Here is a 23,460-nt window from a genome sequence, read left to right on the forward strand (position 1 = left end):
AATAGAACAAAAAGCTGTTAGAAGCCAAACATTAAATATATCCTAACCTTATATGAAAAGTAACTTTGGACACTTTGTACCTTAATCAAACCTTGTCAGATCTCCTTAGCATTTAATAATAAAAGCCCTTCGTAATTTTCAGTTGACTCTTATAATAGAGCCCTAAGCCTAATGGGGGAAATCCCCATAATTAATGACCTCTAGTCTTATTGTAAATGGCATTTTAGGTACAAGGAAGCTTTCTAGTTAAATCTGGTTTATGTTGCAGATACGATAAGTAACAAAAATAAAATGTCTTTGAAATAGACCTCCTAAAATTTGGTGCAAACTTCTAAATGAATCAACTTGAATATACTTCTGAACTATCAAATTTGTTTGACATTTTGTCTTAAGTCCCCAGAACCCCAGCTGGCAGGTGACAGAGCATATTTTGAAGTCATCTGTTTTAACATCTCTTTATCTTCAAAGGAGTATTTAAAAGATTTTGACTTGAAAATCACCAACATTAATAATGTATGACATATTCAAGCTTTTATTAGAACTCCACCTTTAATGTATGTAATTTTATTCAAGAAAGTTAAAAATGTGCTCATTATTGTTGATGAAAATGTAACTCAGGATTAGAGATCCAGAGCTTGGTGTAAGAAAATCGTCACAAAAGCTGAAAAGTATAGTTTATTTAGATCCAACTCCCCTATTTGCCACTTCAAATCCTATTTTTATTACTGTTATTAGATGCAGATAAAGCTCATTGAACAAATTGTGGCTGGCCTTTAATGTGACAGCTACAGAGGTGGCTCTGTCAAGGAGCTTGTTCACATCCTTCCTCGGCTCTAAACCAGTCCATCCCAGGCAGCCCTATGCTGATGGGTCCATGCGCTTCTGTCCAGGCTGACTGCTAACTGGCCTGGAGTCCTGGGCCAGCGTTCAGGCTCTCCAAGACTTTTACCCATCTCCATATGTGGAGCACATCGTCCAGTGCCCTCCTGCCCAGGACCCCTGGTGGAGCAAGGAGAGCGTTGGAGCTGCCAGGGGGCACGGGGCAAGTTGGGGGATTGAGGGGGTGTGGACCCGACCCCAGTTATCCTGAGAGCCTAATCTTTACTGTAGAAGTTAAAATCCTGGTCACTCCTGAGCACATGCCACATGAGACAACGTCTTTTTCTTTTTTTAACAGTGATTTCCATTTGTTCTTTGTTCTTTCTTTGTGCACAGGTGTTGCAGTTCATACATTATTGAACAAGCTGTAGAGAAAGTCATTACTTGGTGAAAAAATGTTACTTAACATCCCCTAATACAGCATGCCAGCAATTGCAGGTTTTCTGATGGTCCAATTCTAGATACTCTCATTGGTAATACAGTTCATGCAGAGCACAGTGCAGCAAAGGCTCCAACCAAAATGCTCAAGCCCCAAATAGTCTGTGCAGTTGGATTTTAGGATTAACGGAGAACGGAAAGAAAAGCCCATCCTTTGAAGTCATGCCAAATCTTGCTGAAACACACCAGTACTCCCCCATGCTTCAGGTCCCATGTGGCGGGGTCTGGAACTGCCTGGGATCCTGCATGTATCTAGCTCCCAGACCTAAGAAAGAGGGTGTTGGGGGATGGAGGGTGGGTGGCAGGAAGGGGTGTGGCCAGGCAGGGGGGCCGAGTGCTGCTCTTGGGCCCTTCCTGTCTACAGCCCGGCTCTCCCGGGAATTCACGTTTGGGCCAAAGTGAGCAGGCCCCACGAGAAAGTGTGTTCTTCCAAAATACGGCACAGTGAGTAGAAACTGGTTAATGGGGGCTTCTGGTCGGCCATGTTTGGTTAGTTACTGTTTACTTATAGTAGGTAAAGATTACCTGAGACTTTGCAAAAGAGTGTGAGGATTTGCCTCTTCTGCTGAGAACATAAGTAAAATTGTAAGAGGAAAAAAAAATCACATTGTCTTTGTTAGAAAATAAAAGCACACATTGGAGTTCAAGGTGCTTTTGCTACAACTGTGAGAAGTAGGTGTTTTGACTTAAATGAAAGAAGAAGAAACAAGGCAGAAGAGGTGTGGGAAAAATAGCCATAGAGAAAGTGGGGGACGGGGGAACTGAACTTCCCACCTGCATCCTTCCCTAGAAGGTAACAGATTTGCCTTTAAATTAGAAATGTTGCTTGGAGCCTGGACACTGCGCAGTGGTGCGGGGCTTGGGGCTGGGCGGGCACAGCAGCACAGCCATCCCCTGAGACGTCTGTGAACGACACTGCCTGTTCTGCACTCAGAGATTTCCCGTTGAGCCTTTGAGATCTCATAGCTGCCACATGGCAGTGGCCACATGGCCTCATGGTTACTCGTGATCTGTTTCTTATCCCAAATCTTCGCTCCCTGAACATCAGCCCTGCTCCCGCCTGGAGACATGGGCCATTTCCTTTCCCTAGGATCAGAGGAAGCACTCATCACAGCTTTGGAGGGTTGGTATGGAAAGTGAGGATAGACTTTTGACACCCCACGGTCCTCATGCATTTCCCATAGAAATCTTGGTACAGGGTCTTAGGGATTAAATGGGCTTTTATTGGTGTACGAGTCTATGCCACTTCACTGGATGTATGTGTTGGGCCAGCTCTCTGATGCCCCTCAGCCTCAGTTTCCCCATCTGCAGAAATGGGGGGGATGCTCACTTTGTCCCTGGACTGTTCTGAGTGTTCAGATCGTGTAGATATCAGTAAGGTCAGGGTCCTCCCTATTCCCAGACACCTGTCTCTTGAATTTCACTGCCTCAGCAGCTGTATGTGAGATTGTGCCCATGGAATAAAGTTGCTCGGGTGCCAGAAGCTCTACAGGCAAGCTTTCTGTTTTCGTGGCCATCTGGCACTGGTAACATTGTTGCCAAGACTGTTCAGAGGACTTTGGCCCTCTCCTGGTAAAATACCTGTTTGAGAAAAAAGAAATTCAAAGCCCTCAGAGTAGTAATTGTTATTCATAGAACCCTTCCTGTGCCTTATATTACAGTCTGCAGTTAGGTACCTGTTAGCGGCTAAATTATGTCCCCCAGAATTCATATGTTGAAGTCTTAGCCCCCAGTAAGTCTTACCAACCCAGACTTGGTAAAGGTCCTTTAAAGATGTCATTGAGTTAAAATGCGGTCTTTAGGGTGGGTTCTAGTCCAGTGTGAGATGTCCCGTAAGAAGAGGAAGTTAGGGCACAGACGTGCAACGAAGGGAAGCCCATGTGAAGACACAGCAGGACGGTGGCCATCTGGCAGCTAACAAGGGAGGCCTCAGAAGGAACCAAATCAGCCGACACCCTGGTCTTTTGACTTCTAGCCCCCAGAACTGGGAGACTATAACTTCTGTTGTTTCAGCGCCGCAGTCTGTGGTATGCTGTCATGGCGGCCCCATTGAGTAACTTGCCCAGGAGCACACAGCTGATAGGTGGCCTGCTTGGTAGTCTCCTCTGGGCTGGGCTCGCAGTCGCTCTGCCACATTCCATGACCCCCTCCCTGTCCAGAGTTGCCTCAAAGACTGTTTGGGTCCCATTAGAGTAGAATGGGTTTACTTTCCATTGTGTGCTTGCTATACGGAATGTTCCAGTCTTGATAAATTTAAGCTCCACACAGGCAGGAATGGTGCCTGTCTTGTTTTTCTTGGTCTCCCTGAAGTCTAGGAAGGTGCCTGGTAAAAACTCAGTGGCTAAAGTTATTATTTTGTGCTTGAAGAGTCAGCAAAGTGGGGTATTCATAAGTTGGTTGTAAAGTGTCTTCAACAGCGTATCATGAGGTCTAGGGTCTAATGCTGTCTTTTCTGCTGATCTTGACACCTTTCTGTAGCAATGAATATTCTAAATCCTGCTCTTCTGTAGGTATTTTCTCAAGTAGCTTTCATTACTCACAAATTTGAAAAGGTCTATTAGAAGGTTATTTGTAGGGGCGCCTGGGTGGCTCAGTCGGTTAAGCATCTGACTCTTTTTTTTTTTTTTAAAGATTTTATTTATTTATTGGACAGAGATAGAGACAGCCAGCGAGAGAGGGAACACAAGCAGGGGGAGTGGGAGAGGAAGAAGCAGGCTCATAGAGGAGGAGCCTGATGTGGGGCTCGATCCCATAACGCCGGGATCGCGCCCTGAGCCGAAGGCAGACGCTTAACCTCTGTGCCACCCAGGCGCCCCAAGCATCTGACTCTTGGTTTTGGCTCAGGTCATGGTCTCAGGGTCATGAGATCGAGCCCCATACTGGGGTCTGTGCTCAGCAGGGAGTCTGCTTGAAGATTCTCTCCCTCTGCCCCTCCCCGCCCCACTCTCTCTCTCTCTGTCTCAAAATAAATCTTTAAAAAAAAAAGTTACTTGTAAATATTACTTGATGTCTTGTTACCAGTAGATGTTGTCCTCTGCCTGGTCATTGCTGCTTTAGCATGCCGACTCCTTGATGAGGTGCCGGAGCCTTCTGGATGGAAGTGTGCTTTCATGATTCTGGATTCTGAAGCTAGTGAATCGCCACAGTGCTCTCTCATGCATAGCTAAACGAACGTAGGTTTGAAATCGCATGAAAGGATTCATTCGAAGGTTTAGAGGTTCATGTTTTCATGTAAAGTGAGTTAACATGTAAGTAGAAGTCTAAAATCTTGATTTAATATTCTGGTTTACTTTCGTATTTCCTATATGCTTGAATAAATGTTGTATAAAAAAAACAACCCGGAATTCCTTAAAATTCATTTAAAGAATCTGTACATCTGCCTGAAAACCTTGTGAAGGATCCCTTCACATCGTTCTGCTGTCACCTTGTGTGCGTTGTATGAGGGCCTTTGAGTGGCCGGGCCCCGCTGGTGGCGCTGAGCGGGTGGCGGAGTCTTAGACCAGGGGTGGGCCTGCTCTGGGCGGCCGTGCGCCGTACTCCACAGTAGAGGATGGCCACAGGGCAGCGTTTTGTTCCTTTTGAACTCCTGCCCGCTCAACAAGGGAGTAGAAGCAAAGGTGATTCTTGGATCATTCTGTCTTTACTGCATTTAAAAGAATAAAATGAGAGGTACAAGCTACCCACAAAAGTGCTTTGGTATCATTTGGGCGGGGAAGGAGGGGGATCTGCAAATGGCCACAGTCTCCACACCATCACAACCTCCACATTGACCAAGTTAGGAGCTGGCGCAGAGCTGGCGGGCGGCCAGCCATCTACCGGGAAAAGCTAGGGAGCATGGCCCGCCCTACAAGTCTAATGGCACACGGCAGCTCTGAGCGCTGATGTGCCTTCCTCCCCTAGGCCCACTTCTCAGGAAGATTCCAGAATTGTCTGCATTCTACTTGGGCTGAAACATTCTTACCTTAGAGATTTCCACACTGTTTTCCCCATGCACAGGAAGAAGCAACTCAGTACTCATGCCCTTATGTAACTGAAGCAACAGACTATGCTTGATGCACTTTGAGATTTTCTATCTTATGCCCTTAAAGAAAACCAGAACAACTCAACACACACATACAAGACGGTCACAACCCATTAAATCGATTTTCTGATCCACTGGTGGGTTTTGAATCATAATATGAAAAATTCTGCCTTAGACTTAACAGATCAACTAATTTTTTCTAATTGGCTCATCACAACATATGGGAAATGAGTTTTATTTTGAAAGGACAGAATTGCAGAAGAAAGGATGGAGGGTACTGGTTTGTACCCAGTGGGGCCAGTCTGCTGCCAGGCAGCCCGAGGAGGGTCTGGAGTGTCCCCGGAGTGGCGAGGCAGGAGCAGGGCCGGCAGCTCTGACCACTCCTAGGCTTGGAGCAGGTCTGAGTTCATCAGTCCAGTTTCCTGCTGGGTACAAGAAGGCTGAAGACATCCTGTCTGAGCCTTTCTACCTAATTTTTCCCTCTGAGGGGCACAGGAATTTTCTAAAAAGTATCATCCTTCAGAAGGAAATGAGCTTTGTTGCTGTTTTGTTAGCTTTTTGCAGTGCTAGTACTGGGTACTCTTTTCAGAAGTGAATGAGAGAAAGGTGTAGGAATTCCCAGCTTTTGCAAAGGCATACCCCAAGTGCACCTTCCTTTGCCGGCGGTGGCTGTAGGGTGTGCCGACGGTGGCTTTGTGTCATACCCCCCCAACTGTGTGTCGTGTCCGAGCACCAGTGATGCCCCTTGCGTGCCCACTGAGCCCTTGCTGTGTCTCCACAGGCCTCGGCAAGACCAAGAGGAAGACGAGCGCGCGGGACGCATCCCCGACACCCAGCACGGATGCGGAGTACCCCGCCAACGGGGGCGGCGCCGACCGCATCTACGACCTCAACATCCCCGCCTTTGTCAAGTTCGCCTACGTGGCCGAAAGGGAGGACGAGCTGTCCCTGGTGAAGGGGTCGCGCGTCACCGTCATGGAGAAGTGCAGCGACGGCTGGTGGCGAGGCAGCTACAATGGGCAGATTGGCTGGTTTCCCTCCAACTACGTCCTTGAGGAGATGGACGAAGCGGCCGCCGAGTCCCCCAGCTTCCTGAGCCTGCGGAAGGGCGCCTCCATGAGCAATGGTCAGGGCGCCCGGGTCCTGCACGTGGTGCAGACGCTGTACCCCTTCAGCTCGGTCACCGAGGAGGAGCTCAACTTCGAGAAGGGGGAGACCATGGAGGTGATCGAGAAGCCCGAGAACGACCCTGAGTGGTGGAAGTGCAAAAACGCCCGGGGGCAGGTCGGCCTGGTCCCCAAAAACTACGTAGTGGTCCTCAGCGACGGGCCCGCCCTGCACCCCTCGCACGCGCCGCAGATAAGCTACGCGGGCCCCGCGTGCAGCGGGCGCTTCGCGGGCCGAGAGTGGTACTACGGGAACGTGACGCGGCACCAGGCCGAGTGCGCCCTCAACGAGAGGGGCGTCGAGGGCGACTTCCTCATTAGGGACAGCGAGTCTTCGGTAAGTGCCCCGGGGTGGCTGAGGTCTGCCCGGCGCAGGGAGGTGCCAGGCTGCACCCGCCAGTGTGCGCGGCTGTGTGTGTACGTTGCGCCCCGCCACCGTCTGCTCCATTCCCTCTCCACACTGCAAATAGCCAGAGGATGTTTGGAGCGCCTCTTAACCTAGAGCCCCACGTACTTGGGGCTACAGTTAAGCTAGAGGAATACGATATGCCTGTAAACCTGCAAAAGGTTGCTGCTCTGTAATAGATGTAAGTCTGCTGCGGGCGCAGGAACCCCGCTGGGGACAGTGGCTGTCATTGTCCAGCAGACGTACTCTCGCAGATGGGACGGTAAGTGAAATGGTTTTTTAGCTCCTGAACGTGGTTTTGCCGCTCTACTGAGATTACCCCTTTAACGTTCTACAGACTCAGACATCATTTTCTCTCTGGGTTTCCCGTTCTGTTAATGACCCCACTCCCCCCACCCAGGCCCTGGTGATTGACTTTGTTTCCTCCCTGGGTCCTAGGCATGTCTCCTGTGCTCAGCGGGCGGGGCACCTGGTTTCTGACACAGCCTTTGTTGGTTGGTTTGTTTTCCTTTTGAAACCATACAATCCTAAGGTCATCTGGACTGCAGGTGGCATCACGGAGTTCATCTCCGAAAAGCTTTTAAAGCACTTATGAACAGAATGGAAAAGAAGAAGATGGGGCTTGAGAGAGCTGCGTTTGCGTGTGTGAACTGAATCGGAGGTATGAGGCCGCTTGACTTGTAGAAGATCCTTTTCTAGCGGCAGACAGATTTGGGGTTTGTGTTTTGGGTATGTGGCTGGGCCTGTCTGGAGGAACTGGGCCAGTGTCAGTGTCGTGCAGGGTAACCTTTTCATGCATAAACATTATGGAAATACTCAACCCAACCGGTTTTATCGATCTCTTTGCAGATACTCCTTCCATATAATAAGATCCCCACCCCCACCCCCGAGACAAGACTAATGTAGGTAGAGTGCGCTGCAATGACGTCGCATTGGCTCTGGCAGGTTTCAGTTTAATTTTTTAAATGTGAACTGTAAGACTAGTAAGTATGTGATCTGTACTGTAATTGGTGTCCTCTGGGAAGGTTGACGCCACCATATGTAAGTACATATTGAAGACTCTTGCAGACGGACCTGAGAGGAATTCGAGGCCATAGAAATGTTTTTCCTCTTCTGAGACAGAGGCAGCTGTGATCTATTCTTCTTGGAGGCAGGAGGAGCGTCATGATGGTGGCAACCAGACCCCTTACGGTGTCAGCAGGTCGAGGGTTGGCGGCTGCCTTAGATGTGCTTAGGCAAGCACACCAGGCCTGGATATTAACTCCCTCTGAAATCTGAACTCCGAGATCTTCTTATCCAGCCGCCAGAGCTTATCATTGCTGGCAAGACATCAGATTGAATCGTTCTCACGTGACGTAAGCTCTGTGCATAGCTTCCTTTAGATCCTGCTGGAGGCTTAGGAGAATGAAGTATGCCACACGTTTAACTCTTTTGAGCAGAAACTTAGAGGAATCACTGGAAAACCAATTACAGTAGGAGGTGGTTGGTCCAGAGTACTTAAGGGATAAGTGTAATCCCAAGTGAGAAAGTATAATCTTGATTTAGAAATTTTGAGTTCGAGGGGCGCCTGGCTGTCCCCGTTGGTAGAGCGTGTGACTGTTGATCTTGGGGTTCTGAGTTCAAGTGCCATGTTGGGTGTTAAGATTACTGAAAAATAAAAAAAATTTTAAAATCCTCAAAAAAAAAAAAAAAAAAGAAAGAAATTTTGAGTTTAAAGACACTTCTAGAATGGAGAGGGGCCAAAGTAGCCCTGCAGTGTGGAAACCTTAGCCTCATTCATTGTTCTTCCTGTCTAAGGCTTGGAGATAGGGTAGATGAGGAAAGCACCCTTCAGATTGCTGGCCTTGGGGTGGACCTCCTACTACGTTTCTGTAGGAAAAACACACTAAGCAGGTGTCACTGTGAACTCAGAGACCAGATCCTTGTGGATAGGGAGGGATACAGACATCCCTGTCTTCACTGTGTTTCACATATACTGTGTTTTTCACACACTGAAGGTTTGTGGCAACCCTGTGGTGAGTAAGTCTGATCGGCGCCATTTTCCACCAGCATTTGCTCACTTCGTGTCCCTGTCCCGTTTTGGTAGTTCTCACAGTATCTGAAACTTTTTCATTATGTTCATATTTGTTATGGTGATCTGTGACCAGTGACTTTGACTCACTGAAAGCTCAGGTGATGGTTAGCGTTTTTTAGCAATAAAGTGTTTTTTAGTTGAGGCACGTACATTATTTTATAGACATAATGTTGTCGCACACTTAAAGGACTACAGGCTAGTGTAAACATAACTTTTATATGCACTGGGAAACCAAACAATTCATTTGATTCACTTTACTGTGACATTCGTTTTTTCGCGGTGGTCTAGAGTCTCTCTGAGGTACGCCAGAATTTACATTACCTGGTTTCCATTTTAGCACTCGGATAAGCTCCGGTGTCTTGTTTGTCTCAGATTATAAGACAATATGCTGACTTTCTAAGTAATTGAAACATTAATTATTGACACTTTTAAAGGACCCTCTCCAGATTTTTTGCATTTTGTCTTAACTTAGAAAAACAAGCTATGAGACACAAATAGTGTGATTCCAGGAGGATGGAGGCGGAGAGGCCCCTACATCAGCCCTGCACCCTCACTAACACTGGCTCGGGCTGACGAGGGCCACGTGACCTGACGGTGTGCAGGGCTGCCTGTCCTAGTGGCTTGTGACCTGATGTGTGGCGTCTTCCACTGTTGGGATGCCTGCCTTGTGCCAAAAGGTTGTTATAGGGGTCTCCAAGATGTGTTGCTGCATTTCTCCCAACAGCAGACCGTGGTCTGCTTTTCTTGCTCATACCCGGTCATCTGGGGCTGTTGAGGAACCGTGTGGATGGACAGATGGACAGATCCATTCCTTATTCATTTTCCACCATCTCCTGACTGCCTCTGCCTCTTGCCAAGGCTCTCTTATCCTTTCCTCTCCTTCTTTGTCTCCTTTCCTATTCATGTTGGCACTTCTGAGATGAGAGCCTGGCTTTCAAAGCAACCATCAGACCGATGTGAGCCCTCAGTCTAGCCGCCGTGGTCTAACAGCACATCACATCGTGCCGGGGGGCAGGAAGGTTTCTGACGGGGTCTACATTCCTGCAGGACGCAGAGACGTCTTCGTTTCACTTCCGTTTTCTCTCTTGCAGTCCTTGGGCCTGGGACTTTCCTGTGACTGAGGTTACCGCGGGACGCCTGACTTCCGAATAAGCACAGAAGCATTTTCACCGCGCCTCTTCCAGATAGGCCTCGTTAAGATCTCCTGAGTGATTCCAATATAAATAAACGAGGCGCTTGCTTGACGTTATCTCGCATTTAAAAATACTCCGTATTTCTCTGTTTTGAAAAATAAAAATATACCCAGTGCTGAGCCCTAGGACATGTGTGCTTCTGGGGGAGGAGAAGCGCATATTTTGGAAAAACAAACACAAACATTGCTGCATCCCGTGCTAGCCAGTGTGAGTGATGTCCTGGGTGTTTTCAGAGGTAGCTGTCAGGCGTGTTTTATTAAGGGAGGAACGGACGAGCCACATGATCCTGTTCGGGCTCTCTTTCCTATCCTGACCCTCAATACCTACTCTATTTTCTGCCGTCTTCTCTCCCTTCCTCCCCACTCCGTGATCGTCCTTTCTTCCTGGCAGCTCAAGGTGAAAACGGCACCGTTTCTTCCTCTCCATGTTCCGTTATCCTGCCTGCACCTGCGAATCCGTAGCTCATTAAATCTAGAAAAGTCAAAGCTCCTGCCTGTCCTGTGCGTGCTCATCGTACATCCTTATGTCCTTGCCCACACTTATTCTCCGGATGTGGTTGGAAAGCTGTGCTCACAGTGGAGAATAACCAGCAGCGGCAGGTTTCTGGTAAGCTGGGCAAGCTGTCAGGAGTTGAGGTTTTCAGGTGCCCCCCCCCCCCGTCCTTGAGACGCTTATTCGGGAAGAGAGCTCACACCTGGGATGCGCTCGGCCAAGGGGACTAGCTGTGCAGCACCCGCCTTGGTTTAGGGAGCCGTTTTCCTCTGCCAGACGCTGCGAATCCCAGAGAGATCTCCTTCCTCATGTGTATTATTTTTACAGTAGGATTTGCATACTAATTTCCGGTCATACGCTGCATTTGTTTCTGCTGGAGAAAAACTACCTTTAGCTAACGATAACGTAGTGTGTGTGTTGGCCACACGAACAGTCATGTGTTCCATTCCTTGCTCTTTAAAAAAAAAATCCATTAAGATTATTTGGCCAGGGAGAAGCAGAAGGAAAGAATTAGTATAGTTCCTTGCTGTAGAATTCAAATTCTATTTCTTATAGAAATCATAATTTTTTTGCCAAAACTCTGTTTTTGGGTGATGTCATCCCTTTGTCTCTCTAGATCACTGATACTCACCCTGTACTGTGTGCCAACATCTCCCTGGGGGCCTGGTGAGATAGCGACTGCGGGGTCCCACCCGTAATGTTCCTGACCGTGACCCAGGAGGTCTGGAGCCCGAGAATTTGCATTTCTTAGCACATTCCTCGGTGCTGCCGGTGCTGCTGAACTCGGGACCACGCTTTGAAAACTATCTTGTAACCTGAATGGTTTTAGACATATTTACAACGGTTGTTTAAATACTACATTTGCTTTGTACTACGTGTGAAGAACTATAAACATGCTTAAAGGTGAACATTTCTACCCATCTCTTCTGAAGTTCCCTTTAGGTAGAGCTGTTGGCTTCTTTTGAGTGGAATTCACCTCCTAAAGTGCTTTTCTATTTTTTTCAGCTGTTTAGAATTTGATAACAAACAAGCAGCCTTTGCTCTGTGTTTCTGATGGAAAATGGGAAAGAGTGTGGTTGTCGGAGCAGAGTGAACGTTGCTTCCTAGGAGCTCAGAGGCTGAGGAGCCACGGAGTGCGTGCCTTCCAGCAGCGACTGGCTCACGAGCTTTCTAAATCCACGGTCTGGTGCCATGATTTCTAGATGTCTCCTCAGTGGTGGGTTCATGTTGAGGAAGAGTATAGGTTGCTCTGAGCAGTAACTTTCCAATTGCATGCATCTTTCCGATTGCAAAAATAATGTTACTTTTTAATTGTCAGGCTGTTTGCCCAGTCCTGACTGGAAGCTTTAAGCCTAGATTTTTATAGTATGTCTCACTTGAAATATATCGAATTCTTAAAACTGGAAGGACCCGAAGCATCACTTAGGATGGCTACTTTTCTAAGAGTTCACTGCTCATCACCTGTTCCGTTGACCCAGCTCTCAGATGGCTCCGAGCCTCGTCAGCCCTGGCTAGCCCTTCCATATTTGCCTTCAGACAAATCAACAAATCCAGGCTATGAACTGGCATCTGTGAAAAAAGACTAGAGTCTTATTTAAAGCTAGTTCTTAAAATAAAATCAATCACAAATGTGCTCAGGGTGTCACTTGTAATTTTTTTCAGAACCCAACAAGGGTTTCTGTACTGTGCTCTTGGCCTCAGTTAAAGGTCTGGCTCCCCTTTCTTCCCGGGAGGAGGGGGATGGACTGGTTCAGTTAAGTGAGTGCTCTGCCCTGGAGCTCCCGTGTCTTCGCAGACTGCCAGTAAAACTGCATGTAACCAGCAGGCAAAATAACTGGCCTTTCAGTAATGCAGAAGGCACCTGAGAATCTTAGAAAACCATTATTTATGATGAAGGGCTTTAAACGGAGTCTGATTTCTGCTTTGTTCAAATAAAAGAAAGTAAATAGTACTGAATCCATTGATTTGTTTTTGGAGGGAGATAACTATTGAAAAGGAAGAGTAGTCGGTTACCCAAACCTCAGCTGACTTGTGACACGTAAAGGAAGCGGGTGCAGGTTCACCACGTGGGCCCCGTCAGGCCATTGGACTAGGGTGGTGAAGCTGCACGTGGCCACTCTTCCCCTTGTGTCGCGGAGAGTTGCTGAGTGGCCTCTTCTGTTCGTGCCTCGTGTCTCTCCAGGTCCTAGAGTGCAAGTTTCCTTCCTTGCACCTGTGTTCATACTGTTGGGTTCTTGGACTGGCTGTCTCTTCCTCCAGACCTTTGTACAGGTCTAGAAAATTCTAGAATACAGTACCCCTCCCCTGCACCCCTCACCAGTGTAATGTATGCATGTCCTTCAAGCTTTGCTCCTTCAAAGGCTTTCCTGACCTGCAGGCCTGGGCCGTGTGCCCCCCACATGCTCCTGGGTCACAGGGCAGTCTTATGCTAGGGTGGCATTGCCCCTGAACATGGTTGTGTTGGCCCCTTCAAAGGCCAGGTCAGCACAGAGAGTGCATATTGTGTCATGTTGTTGGCATTGAATCCTACTATCTTGGTGGGACTCCCAAGAAATACTCTGCGTTAACTGACGAATTAATTATCCAGAATGTGCATAATAGATTCAGCATGGGAGTCAGCAGGCAGCCAGTGCAGAGTGCTAGAGATTCCGAAGTTCTCCGTCCATGCCTATGTTCTCTTGGGGTTGTGCTAAATGCACTGCTGAGCTTGAATCAGAACTGCAGCCTCTGGCTTATTTTTTGCTGCCACGAGGGGGTCCACATACCCTGTCTTCAGGCCTGCAGATGTAGTGGGGAGAGAAATGGTCATCCAGTAACCACTGGCAACTGAAGAACAAGTGTTTCAAAGTAAAACAAAAAATAGGTCAAAGTAAATAATTTATCCATAACCGTATTCAGAAAGATTTTTCATAAAAATCTCCTAGATCATGAACTCCTATTTATCTAAATATTTGTATTGCTCTCATAGAAAATCACCAGTCCCTGTAAGAAATGTTTTTCCCCAAAAACATTTCAAGATGTAATGGAAATTTTTAACAACTGAATCAAGAAAGTTTTTAGCACTTTATTAGAAAGGCTTATAGGGCGGACACACAGAGTACCAGCGTAGGCCTCTGGGGTGGCTTTTGTTTTTGTTTGTTTTTTTAACTCGATTTCTTTTTAGCTGTGGCTACAGAAATAGCTAAATGTATTTGTCTTCTGGACTGAGACTTAACGTTTGGTTTCTACAAGAGGTAGAAGTTAGGTTTCCCTCCCAGTAATCCAGCGATCACTCCACTAAATTAGCAATGGAAGAAAAGCATAGAAAGTATTAGGATCTCTGTGAACTGCACGGTTTTGTTTTGTTCTTCACAACACACACGTTCATAGACACAGAGCGAGGGGCAGGTGAGGCTGCAGGCCCTGGCAGGTGCCCACTGGCCAGGCCAGAGGCGTGTTCCCCGCTGTGGATGTGTTTTCTCCGCTGGTGAAGGAAGGTCCCGAGTATGGTCTCCAGCCTTCAAGATTGTGGAGTGAGAGATGGCTGAGGGACCGGGACAGAAGTGTTCAGCTCTGGTTGACACTTGGGAAACAAAAACATGATTTTCTTGTATGTAAGTAATAAGCATCTGGAAGGTAGGCTCACATGTCTTCTCTCCTGAAACTGAGGACCCTGGACGGCCTGCCAGGGGTCTTCACCAGGAGTCCCTTGAAAATTGTTTCTTTGCAAAGTATAGAAGGAATTCCACAAGAAGTGTATACACTGGTCTCAAGATGTGTGCAAGGCAAGTGCTCGCCCAGCACACATGGTTTCTAGAGTATCTTACTAATACTGCCAATATTCACATATTCTAAGAGGGCCCAGTGGGTGTCCCAGCCAAAGCCAGGCAGTATCACTGTAGCATTTTTGGAAGGTGGAGAAAAAAGGAATTCATAGAAAAAAAGTCAAGTTTAGGGATCATTGTTGCCTGACTCCAGACCAAAGGAAAGCACACACTTTGGATTCAGGAGCTGAGTCTGAGCCCTGTCTCCAGCTGCCACCTGCCTCCCTCCATGCCCTGCTCCCCCCGCCCCCCCCCCAAAAAAAAGCTGTTAACTAGGGTCACCAGGTGTTGCAGGTGATCTGGAGGAAATGCTGAGTTCTTGTGTACCACCGCTGTGGCCTCGCTAGGAGGTGGTGCGCTGGACCCCGTGACCATCCCGCCCCCTCAGCATCCCCTGCACCCCCAGACGACTGCAGGTTAGTGTCCGTGGTGGGAGGAGCACGTGTCCTCGCCTGTCCTCATGCCTTGGGTCCCTCTGTCACATGCCTCGTTTCCAACGGAACTTCACAAATCTTTTTAGACGAGCACAAGAGATTTTTTTTATAGTGGCAAAATATACATAATATAAAATTTACCGTTTTAATTAACTATCTTTAAGTTTAGTGGCATTACAGACATTCACATTATTGTGCAATCATCAGTACCATCCATCTCCAAAACTTTCTCAACTTCCCTGATTGGGATTGTATACCCATTAAGTACCACCCATTTCCCTCTTGCCCCAGCCCCTGGTGACTTTCTGCTTCCTGTTTCCTTTCTGCCTCTGTGATCTGACTACTCTAAGTTCCTCATATGGGTGGAATCATATAGTATTTGCCCTTTTGTGTCTTGCTTATTTCATGTAACATAATGTCCTCGGGGTTCATCCATGTTGTAGCCAGTGATAGGATGTCCTTCCTTTTTTAAAGCCGAATGAGATTCCGTTGTATACATAGACCACATTTTGCTTACACCTGTTGATGGACACTTGGGTAGCTTCCATCTTTTGGCTGTTGTGCATAATGCTGCTGTGAACATGGGTGTGCAAATATCTTTTCGAGTCCATGCCTTCGGTTTTTTTAGGTATATACCCACAAGTGGAACGGCTGGATCAAATGGTAATTCATTGGTTAATTTTTTTGAGGACCTGCCCTCTGTTTGCCACAGCGGCTGCACATAGCATGTTCCCACCGGCAGTACACACGGTTTCTCCACATCCACGCCAACAGTTGTTACTTTCTGTTTTTTTGGCTTTTGTTTTTCATGGTAACACCCAATGGGTGTGAAGTGACAGCGCTGTGGCTTTGATTTGCATCAGCACGTAACCTCTTAATCTCAGCCTCACTGTTTGCTGCTTTGGGGATGTTTCTCATGACACTAATCCTAAGCGGCTCCTCCCCACGACGTCTGCAGCATGGCAAGAGCCGGGTGGAGTAACAAAATAGTTACCCCGTGGAGTTTGTGGTTCATTATGAATTAGGTCCGCGGGTAGTAACTACGAGTGGAATTGTATATAAACCGGCCCGCTGACCCCCTTCTTCCTATCTTGTATGCTGTTTCACTTTTTTGAAAGTTCCCACTAGATTATAGTCACTGGAAATACGACAGAATCAAGCATGAGTAGTTCAGCAAACAAACGGGAAAAGACACGTGTAAAATCTTCCTTAGCCTGGCGGCAGTAATTCTCAAAGTGTGGTTGCTGGACAGGCGTCAGTGTCACCAGAGAACTTGCTAGAAATGCGGATGCAGATTGTCAGGCCTCACCCCACATCTGCAGAATCTGAGTCTCTGGGGTGGAGCCGGACAGCGTCCGTGTGAGCAGGCTCCTCCCCCCTCCGTGTTAGCGGGCTCTCCCCGGGGTGCTGGTGCTCAGATTTGGGGACCACTGAATTGTGGCATAAGAAGTTGGTTCCAGCCCTTTTGAACAGCATTGCGTTATATGGTAAGATTCGGAATGGAATTATTGAATATCATTTAGTATTGATCATTTACACTGGGCATGACCTGGCAAAAAGAGGAAGAGTGATGAGGACAATATTCTAAAAGTCTAGCCTCTGGAGTATTTACGTTTAACTTTAGGAAATGTGTTTGGGGAGGCAGGGAGGGATAAACACACATGCACATACTAACTTGAAAAATGGACACTAAACACAGTCATTTAAAGATGAATAGACTGTTCAGTGGTTGACGACTGAGTTATGTAAAAAAGTTTATTTCAAAAGATAATGAGAATAATAATGTTTGATCACGTCTCATATGGATTGGCTTCAGGCCTGTGGAGTAAATACTTCAAAGACACATTTATAGAAGAGAAAAGCGCCAGTGAAGAGGTAATCTGATGTAGAAACAATGAGTGGAGTGTCTGTTGACAGCTAGTGGCCTAAGTATAGACAGTGAGTCAATTTTGATTAAAAGAAGACCGTATTGGACAACCAGGGCAGGTGATCTGACAGAATGATAAAACCGAAAGGCAGCTTTTTTGAGAGAAGAACAGAGAAAGTATTGATCAGTGGAATAGAGTTTGCCTCTAATCCATTGGTTCTCAGATTTTTTTGGTCAAGAACTACTTCTCTGGACAAAGAGTACCTTCCTTGAAGAAGTAAAAAAGAGATAGAGATCCATCTATCAAACAAAAGCAAAGAAAACAAGGTGACCTGGATTTGAAAGTAGAGGGAGTGTTGAATATATACATAAATTGTTGATGTTCAAACACCAGCATGACCGGAAATCGGTCCGGAGTCTACCTGGGAGGCTTGGTGAACCGCACAAACGACATTTCTACTCTCCAAAGTGAAAGATAAGATGTTTTAAGAATCAGGAGTGCCCGGGAGCAAGGTCCCACCCTCCCCTGTTATTTCTTCCCAGTCATGTGCTTAGAAGAAAATCATATTAATACTTAAGACTATCAGGGATGGAAGAAGAAGCAAAGGACTTTACAAGCTGTTCTCAGCATCCATTTTTTCCCCATCAATGAGAAAATAGTGATTAAATCTTGAGGAAAGGAGAGAAATATTTGATGAGGGCATCGGTTTTATAAAAATGCAAAGGTGCTTTACAGCAAGTATTTGAAACAGTAGATAAAGTTGATGAAGCTGTAGAAATAGTATCAAAGAGGGTATTCTTGGGTTTTCTTTTCTGAAAGTGGTCACTTGTGAGCAGAAATTGCAAAGAGGTGAGATGTAAAAATACCTCAAGGAATGAAGACTGGGAGAGATGGTCAGAATGGGAAATTCATAAGTCAGTGCATTTATTAAACACCTACTCTGATCCCAGTGTGAGTATGTGGGGTTAAATCAAGTTCTAGAACTTAGATTATATTCAAATAGGGGAGCTAAAACCTAAACAGAAATAAAAATGTATTAGTAACAGCCCTGAGAGAGGTTGATTTTCCACCAATCTATGAAATTGTCCTCCCGTTCCACTTGGAAAATGACTTCCTAAAAAAAGGCGTGGGGTAGAATGTATGGCTTATCCCAACTGATTTTTCTTCATGATCTCTGGTTCAAAAGCATGAGAATAGAAAAAAATCATTCCTTTAAGGGACAGTCAGAGAGAAGGAGAGAACAAGAAGACATGGTCTGATATTAGAAAACTTGAAAAGTTAGCACAGTGTTCAGTGAAGAGAAATGATACTGAGTAAGTGTAACGTTTGGAGAAGGAAAGGAAAGAAATTTGGACAGTGGGAGGAAGCTCACTACAGGAATTGAAGGCAGATGTTTCGAAATGGAAGAGAAGGTACAGGACTAAGTCTAGTTAGATTTTAGTGCAGCCAGAGAAAGTTTAACAAATATGGTACCTGTGATGGCTTAAAAAGGTGTCTACAAATTCTTTGATACCCTTCTCCTCAAAGGGTGGAGACTGATTGCCTCACCTTGGGGAGGGGCTGCACTTAATGACTCACTTCTGATGAGCAGAATGTGGTGGAAGTCATGTTAGGTGATTTCCAAGACTGGATTGTGAAAGACATTCTGGCTTTGCTGTCTCTCTAAAATCACTTGATCATGAGGGAGTCAGCTGCCAGGTTGTGAAGAGACTCAAGTACCCCCGTGGAAAGGCCCATAAGACCAGAAATAGGAGCGTCCTGAGTGGTTCATGTGAGCAAACCTGTTTCTTGGGAGCAGCTCCTACATCCCCAGTTGAGACCTCAGGTGATGTCTTGACTACAGCCCAATAGAAGCTGAGTGGTTTTAGCTCAAGGTTTAAGGCACTCCCAAATTCCTGAGCCACAGAAATTGCAATTATAGATGTTTGCTATTTAAGCCACTGAATTTAGGGGTGATTTGTGACTCAGCAATAGACAAGTAATATGGTACCCCAGGTAGAAGGCAAGAGTATAAGAAAGGCAACAATAGAAAATGACAAAGTTCAAGAGACACGGCTTTACCATTGGTTGTTTAAAGAAAGAGCAGACAAGTAACTGTCATGTTGGTAATGTTTATTTTCCCTCCGCTGGAAATCAGGAGGAGACCGCAGAGATACTAGGTGGCAGATAGTTCAGTGGCCATCTGTTGAGTGCTTATTATGTATCAGATCCATTTTTTCTCCCGCATATATAAAAATGAGATAGAAATGAGCCTCTTCCCCAAGGAGCTTGGAGCCTAGTAGGAGAGACAGATGTAAACAAGTAAGGGTGACAACATGATCACATGTGAAGTAAATTGTGGTGCTTCTGCAATAGGAAGCAGACCTCTTCTACTTAGTTTGGAAAGTTAAGTATTCTCTAGAAATTCTAGTCAAAAGAAATCTTTTTAAATATTAACAAGATGCTGATTGCTATCTTTATAAAGTTTCGTAAAAGGAACTTGAAGAGCCCCTAACTGACTGCTTAATCTCCCCAAAGATGTTGTACTCCTGACATTACTATAGTTGATTAAACTGTTCCAGTGTCTTCCCAATTTCAGGAATTATCTCTGTTTTGCGGTTGAAAATTGAAGCAGAAAACCATAGGAAATCTGCCCAAGGTCACAACGCTAGTCAGAATATGAACCCAAGCAGCCTGGTTCCAGAGCCTATAATACAACCAACTACCCTGCTTCTCAGTAGTGTAACTGTAATAAAGACCTGGAGTCTGAACAAATTACCACTTGTCCAATGTCACGACCAGTTTCCACTTCCGGTCATGGTGGACTAGTTTCTCACAGACTAACACTTCTGCCAAAAACACCTCAGAAAGCCGGATGAAACCGTGAAACAAACAAAAAGCAACCAAGAAGTAGTCTTTCAGGAGCCTACAGTGCTAGGGGCAAAAATTGGAGGTCAGGGCCACCAAGGAAGAAAGGCCCCAGAAAAAAATCCAGGCCTTTAGTATGGACTCCCCAGAGTCTACATACTAGACGCAAAGGTAAACCTGAAATTAACTTGACTGTCGTCCGTTCTGTTCCTCACTGGATTAAGGTGTTCTGCTCCACCCTCACGGAGTACCGAAGCCAAAGCAAATCCTCTCCAGAGGACAGTAGCACCATTTCAAATCTCATATCAATATGCAGCATTCAGATTAAAGTACCAAAAGACAAGACTGAATTACCAAAAACAAGGGAGGAAAAGAGACTAGAAACAGACCCGTAGAAGCCCAGATTTTGAATGTATAAACGTGGTCCTTAAGATGTATGGACTAGTAGGTTCAAGAAATTCAGCAAGATGAATCTGAATAGAAAATTAGAAGCAATAAAAAGAAACAAAAGTGAGAATTCTAAGACTAAAAAATACAATAACTGAAATTAAGAACTTGGTGGGTTTACCGTAGATTAAACAGATCCAAAGAAAGGATTAGTAAATGGGAGGATAGCCCAGAGGAATTAGAGATTTTAGGATACACACAAAAAGGACAGAAAGTACAGAACGAGAATAAGAGATTTTGCTACAGACTGAATGTCTGTGTGTCTCGCCTCTGCCAGATTCACATCCTGAGGCCCAAGGCCCAATGTGATTGTATTAGGTGGGTGGGGCCTTCGCGAATGCGATTAGTGCCATTATAAAAGAGCCCCTAGAGAGCTGTCTTGCCCTTTCTGCTGTCCGAAGACACCATGAGAAGATGGTTGCCTAGAAAGCAGGAAGCAGGCCCTCATCAGATTCCAAACCTGCCGGCTACATGATCTGGACTTCCCCACCTCAAACTGTGAGAAGTAAATTTGTCTTTAAACCACCCAGTTTATGGTGTTCGGTTATGGTAGGCTGACCTGAGATTTACAGGACCCAAGTGAAAAATTTAACATACGTGTAATTGGTGTCTGAAAAGAATGGATGGGGAGAAGTCGGCACGAGGGTAGAGGTGGTATTTGAAGCAATAAATGCCAGTGCCCCATGACTAGTGGATAGCCAAGCGAGGTCTCCTAGCTTCAAATTTAGCACCTTTAAAACTTCTTTTTATTGTGACACATAGCACACAGAAAATGACTTTTAAGTATGTGTTTAACCCAGGTCAGGGTCAGGAAATAGGACAGTGCTGGTAGTCTAGAAGCTACTGCCCACCCCCAGATTAGCCTGCTTGATTGCACCACACCTCCCACTAGAGGTAACGGCTACCTTTAATTTTATGGTAATCATTTTCTTTATTTTTTTTTAAGATTTTATTTTTATTTATTATTTTTATTTATTTTTAAGATTTTATTCATTTATTTGACGGGGAGAGAGAAAGAGAGCTAGAGCACAAGCAGGGGGAGCTGCAGGCAGAGGGAGAGGGAGAAGCAGGCTCCCTGATGAGCAGAGAGCCCGATGTGGGACTCGATCCCAGGACTCTGGGACCATGACCTGAGCCAAAGGCCGACGCTTAACGGACTGAGCCACTCAGGCACCCCTGATAATCATTTTCTTGATTGTTTAAACGTATGTGTGTATCCCTAAACAGTACATGTTAACTGTGCTTGCTTTTGAATTCGATAGACGGTACCATCCTCTAGCTAGTCTTCCTTCTTTTGGTCCGTACTCTGTGAGATTTATTTAGTCCGTGGTGATGCGTCTGTATCATTGTTTGACGAAGTACATACCTCATCTGTTTGTCCATTTTCCTGTTGGTGGACGTGAAGAGGGTTTGTACGCCGGCATCATTATACATGATCCGGCTTGGACATCGCTAAAACTGTACCCTAGGACACACGTGCGTGCTTCTCCAGAGCTCTTCTCCAGAGCACGTCCCCGCCGTGAGATTGTGGAGTTCTTAAGAACGTCTGTCTTCAACTTCTCCACGATGCAAAAACAGCAGTACTGCCTTAGACCCCCATCAACTGTGGGGAGTTCCCCTGTCCAGCACACTTCCCGCCTCAGAATCACTGTGGCACATTGGCCTCCCAGTGAGGGACACTCCAGAGGCTTTTGCTCTGGGCCCCAGGGTGGAAAGATTATTAATGACCTCATATGGGCCTGTGTCTTCAGATCAGTAACTCCCCCCAAAAAAAACCTGCGTGGAGAGAGAAGGCAGGCTGGAGCGTGGTTGGGTCCTCTTTCTCAATGTGGGTATTCACACACAACCCTGCTAAGGTTCTTTGAGCAGCTTCAAGTTAGAGTGTGAGGTCATGGTATCAGCACACCGCTACTAGTCGAGGGGAGCGCGGCATGGTTCTTCTTCATCCGACTCCCCTAAGTCGTTCCAGAAAATGGACAAGATGTGGACAAGGCTGGTGGCATCACCTCCGCAGGGGTCTTCTCCTGCTTCATGATCTTTCTCTGGTGGCACAGTTGTTTGGGGTCTGGAGCCACTCCATCTCTGTCAGACCCAGGGAACTGGCCCAGTTTAAGGAAACAAGATTCTGTCCACGGCATCCCCACTGTTTCATTGAGCCAGTTCCTCACAGGAATGTCAAGTGGGGCCGGACTCCTTGGGACAGAATCAGAAAGGCATCTACAGCCTGCGGGTGAGGTTGGCCACAGAGCTCCCCACTTCAAGGGGCTACTTAGCCCATCAGTCCTGTTCATGTCTTTTCTCGTGGCTCTGAACATTTGAAAACACTGCTGGTGGTCGGCCCAGGTTGCATTTCTGTTCTCAGACTGTATCAGCGTCCCGTGGATGGCTCATTGAGACACAGATGGCCGGGGTTAAACCGCAGATGGCTGGGCCCCACCCTGGAGTGTCTGATGCAGCAGGTCTGGGACGGGACCTGGGAATTTGCGTTTTCTGACGAGTTCCCAGGGGATGCTGCTGCTGGGACTGGTCTTGGGAGCACACCTTGAGAACCACTGGCCCAGCTCATGTGCAGGCCTCCTGCAGTGCCAGTTAGTGGTATAGATTGGAAAATCTACTCAGGATGAACCGAGAATTCCCCAAGTGTTCAGCATTCCCGCTTGACATAGACTTGGTTCGTTCTACATTCTTAACTTTTAAGGTTTCTGCTCAAGAGCCCATGAAATTAAAAATTACCTTCTCCTCCGCATCGGCGCTACTGCGGTAACGCACAAATACACGTGGCGCGCCATGATGTTCAATTGGGGAGCTTAAATTAAAAGCACATTTCCCCGTTCAGGAAGTCATCTGTTGATCATTTGGCTTAATTAAAATTGGGTATATCATGTACGTACCCTGACTCACACACTACCTCGACTACGATGTTTAATCTGCAAATTGATTAAAGGATCTATAAAACTAGCACAGTGCCTGATTGGTGCTAAACTATAAAAGTGAGATCGCCTTCTGTCTTTATCTAAAGGCACACACTCTGGCACACACACACAAAATGTACTTATATATACATACACACACACACAATGTAATAGAAGCTTGAAACTAAACATTGCTTTAAGGAGAACCTGAAGCCCTCAGGAGAGGGTTGAGTGGTTCCTAAGTTGTACGTACTGTTGCATAGGGACGAGGTGTCCTGATGCACTAGGACTAATAACTGTTGTGACAGCGACAATGGTGCCAGTGCTCCGGGCCTTGCTCACACGTGAAGGACCCATCAGGCAGTACCTATTTCACTTGGTTCTTTTTTCAGAGCCTTACACAGAAGCCAACTTGGAAAATAATACAGAGGACACCAAGGCTAGCTTGCGCCCAACTTGTTCAGTCCCGTGAAAACAGTC

The 23,460-nt window shown here is 46.3% G+C and overlaps 1 protein-coding gene across 9 annotated transcripts in view; it reads left to right on the top strand.

Annotated features, from left to right (window-relative positions):
• NCK2 (NCK adaptor protein 2) overlaps positions 1-23,460 on the top strand; it is a 147,661-nt gene that overhangs the window by 119,587 nt on the left and 4,614 nt on the right. For 8 of the 9 annotated variants that reach the window (XM_040623664.1, XM_040623665.1, XM_040623662.1 and 5 more), the window contains one exon: positions 6,120-6,841. In XM_040623664.1, coding sequence (XP_040479598.1) covers positions 6,120-6,841 — 722 coding nt within the window. Of the gene's footprint in view, positions 1-6,119; positions 6,842-10,075; positions 10,297-23,460 lie in introns of those variants that run through there. The other variant, XM_040623666.1, reaches the window with a different exon arrangement.

This window comes from Ursus maritimus, unplaced genomic scaffold (assembly GCF_017311325.1).
Source record: "Ursus maritimus isolate PB19 unplaced genomic scaffold, ASM1731132v1 scaffold_6, whole genome shotgun sequence".
NCBI classification, from domain to species: domain Eukaryota; kingdom Metazoa; phylum Chordata; class Mammalia; order Carnivora; family Ursidae; genus Ursus; species Ursus maritimus.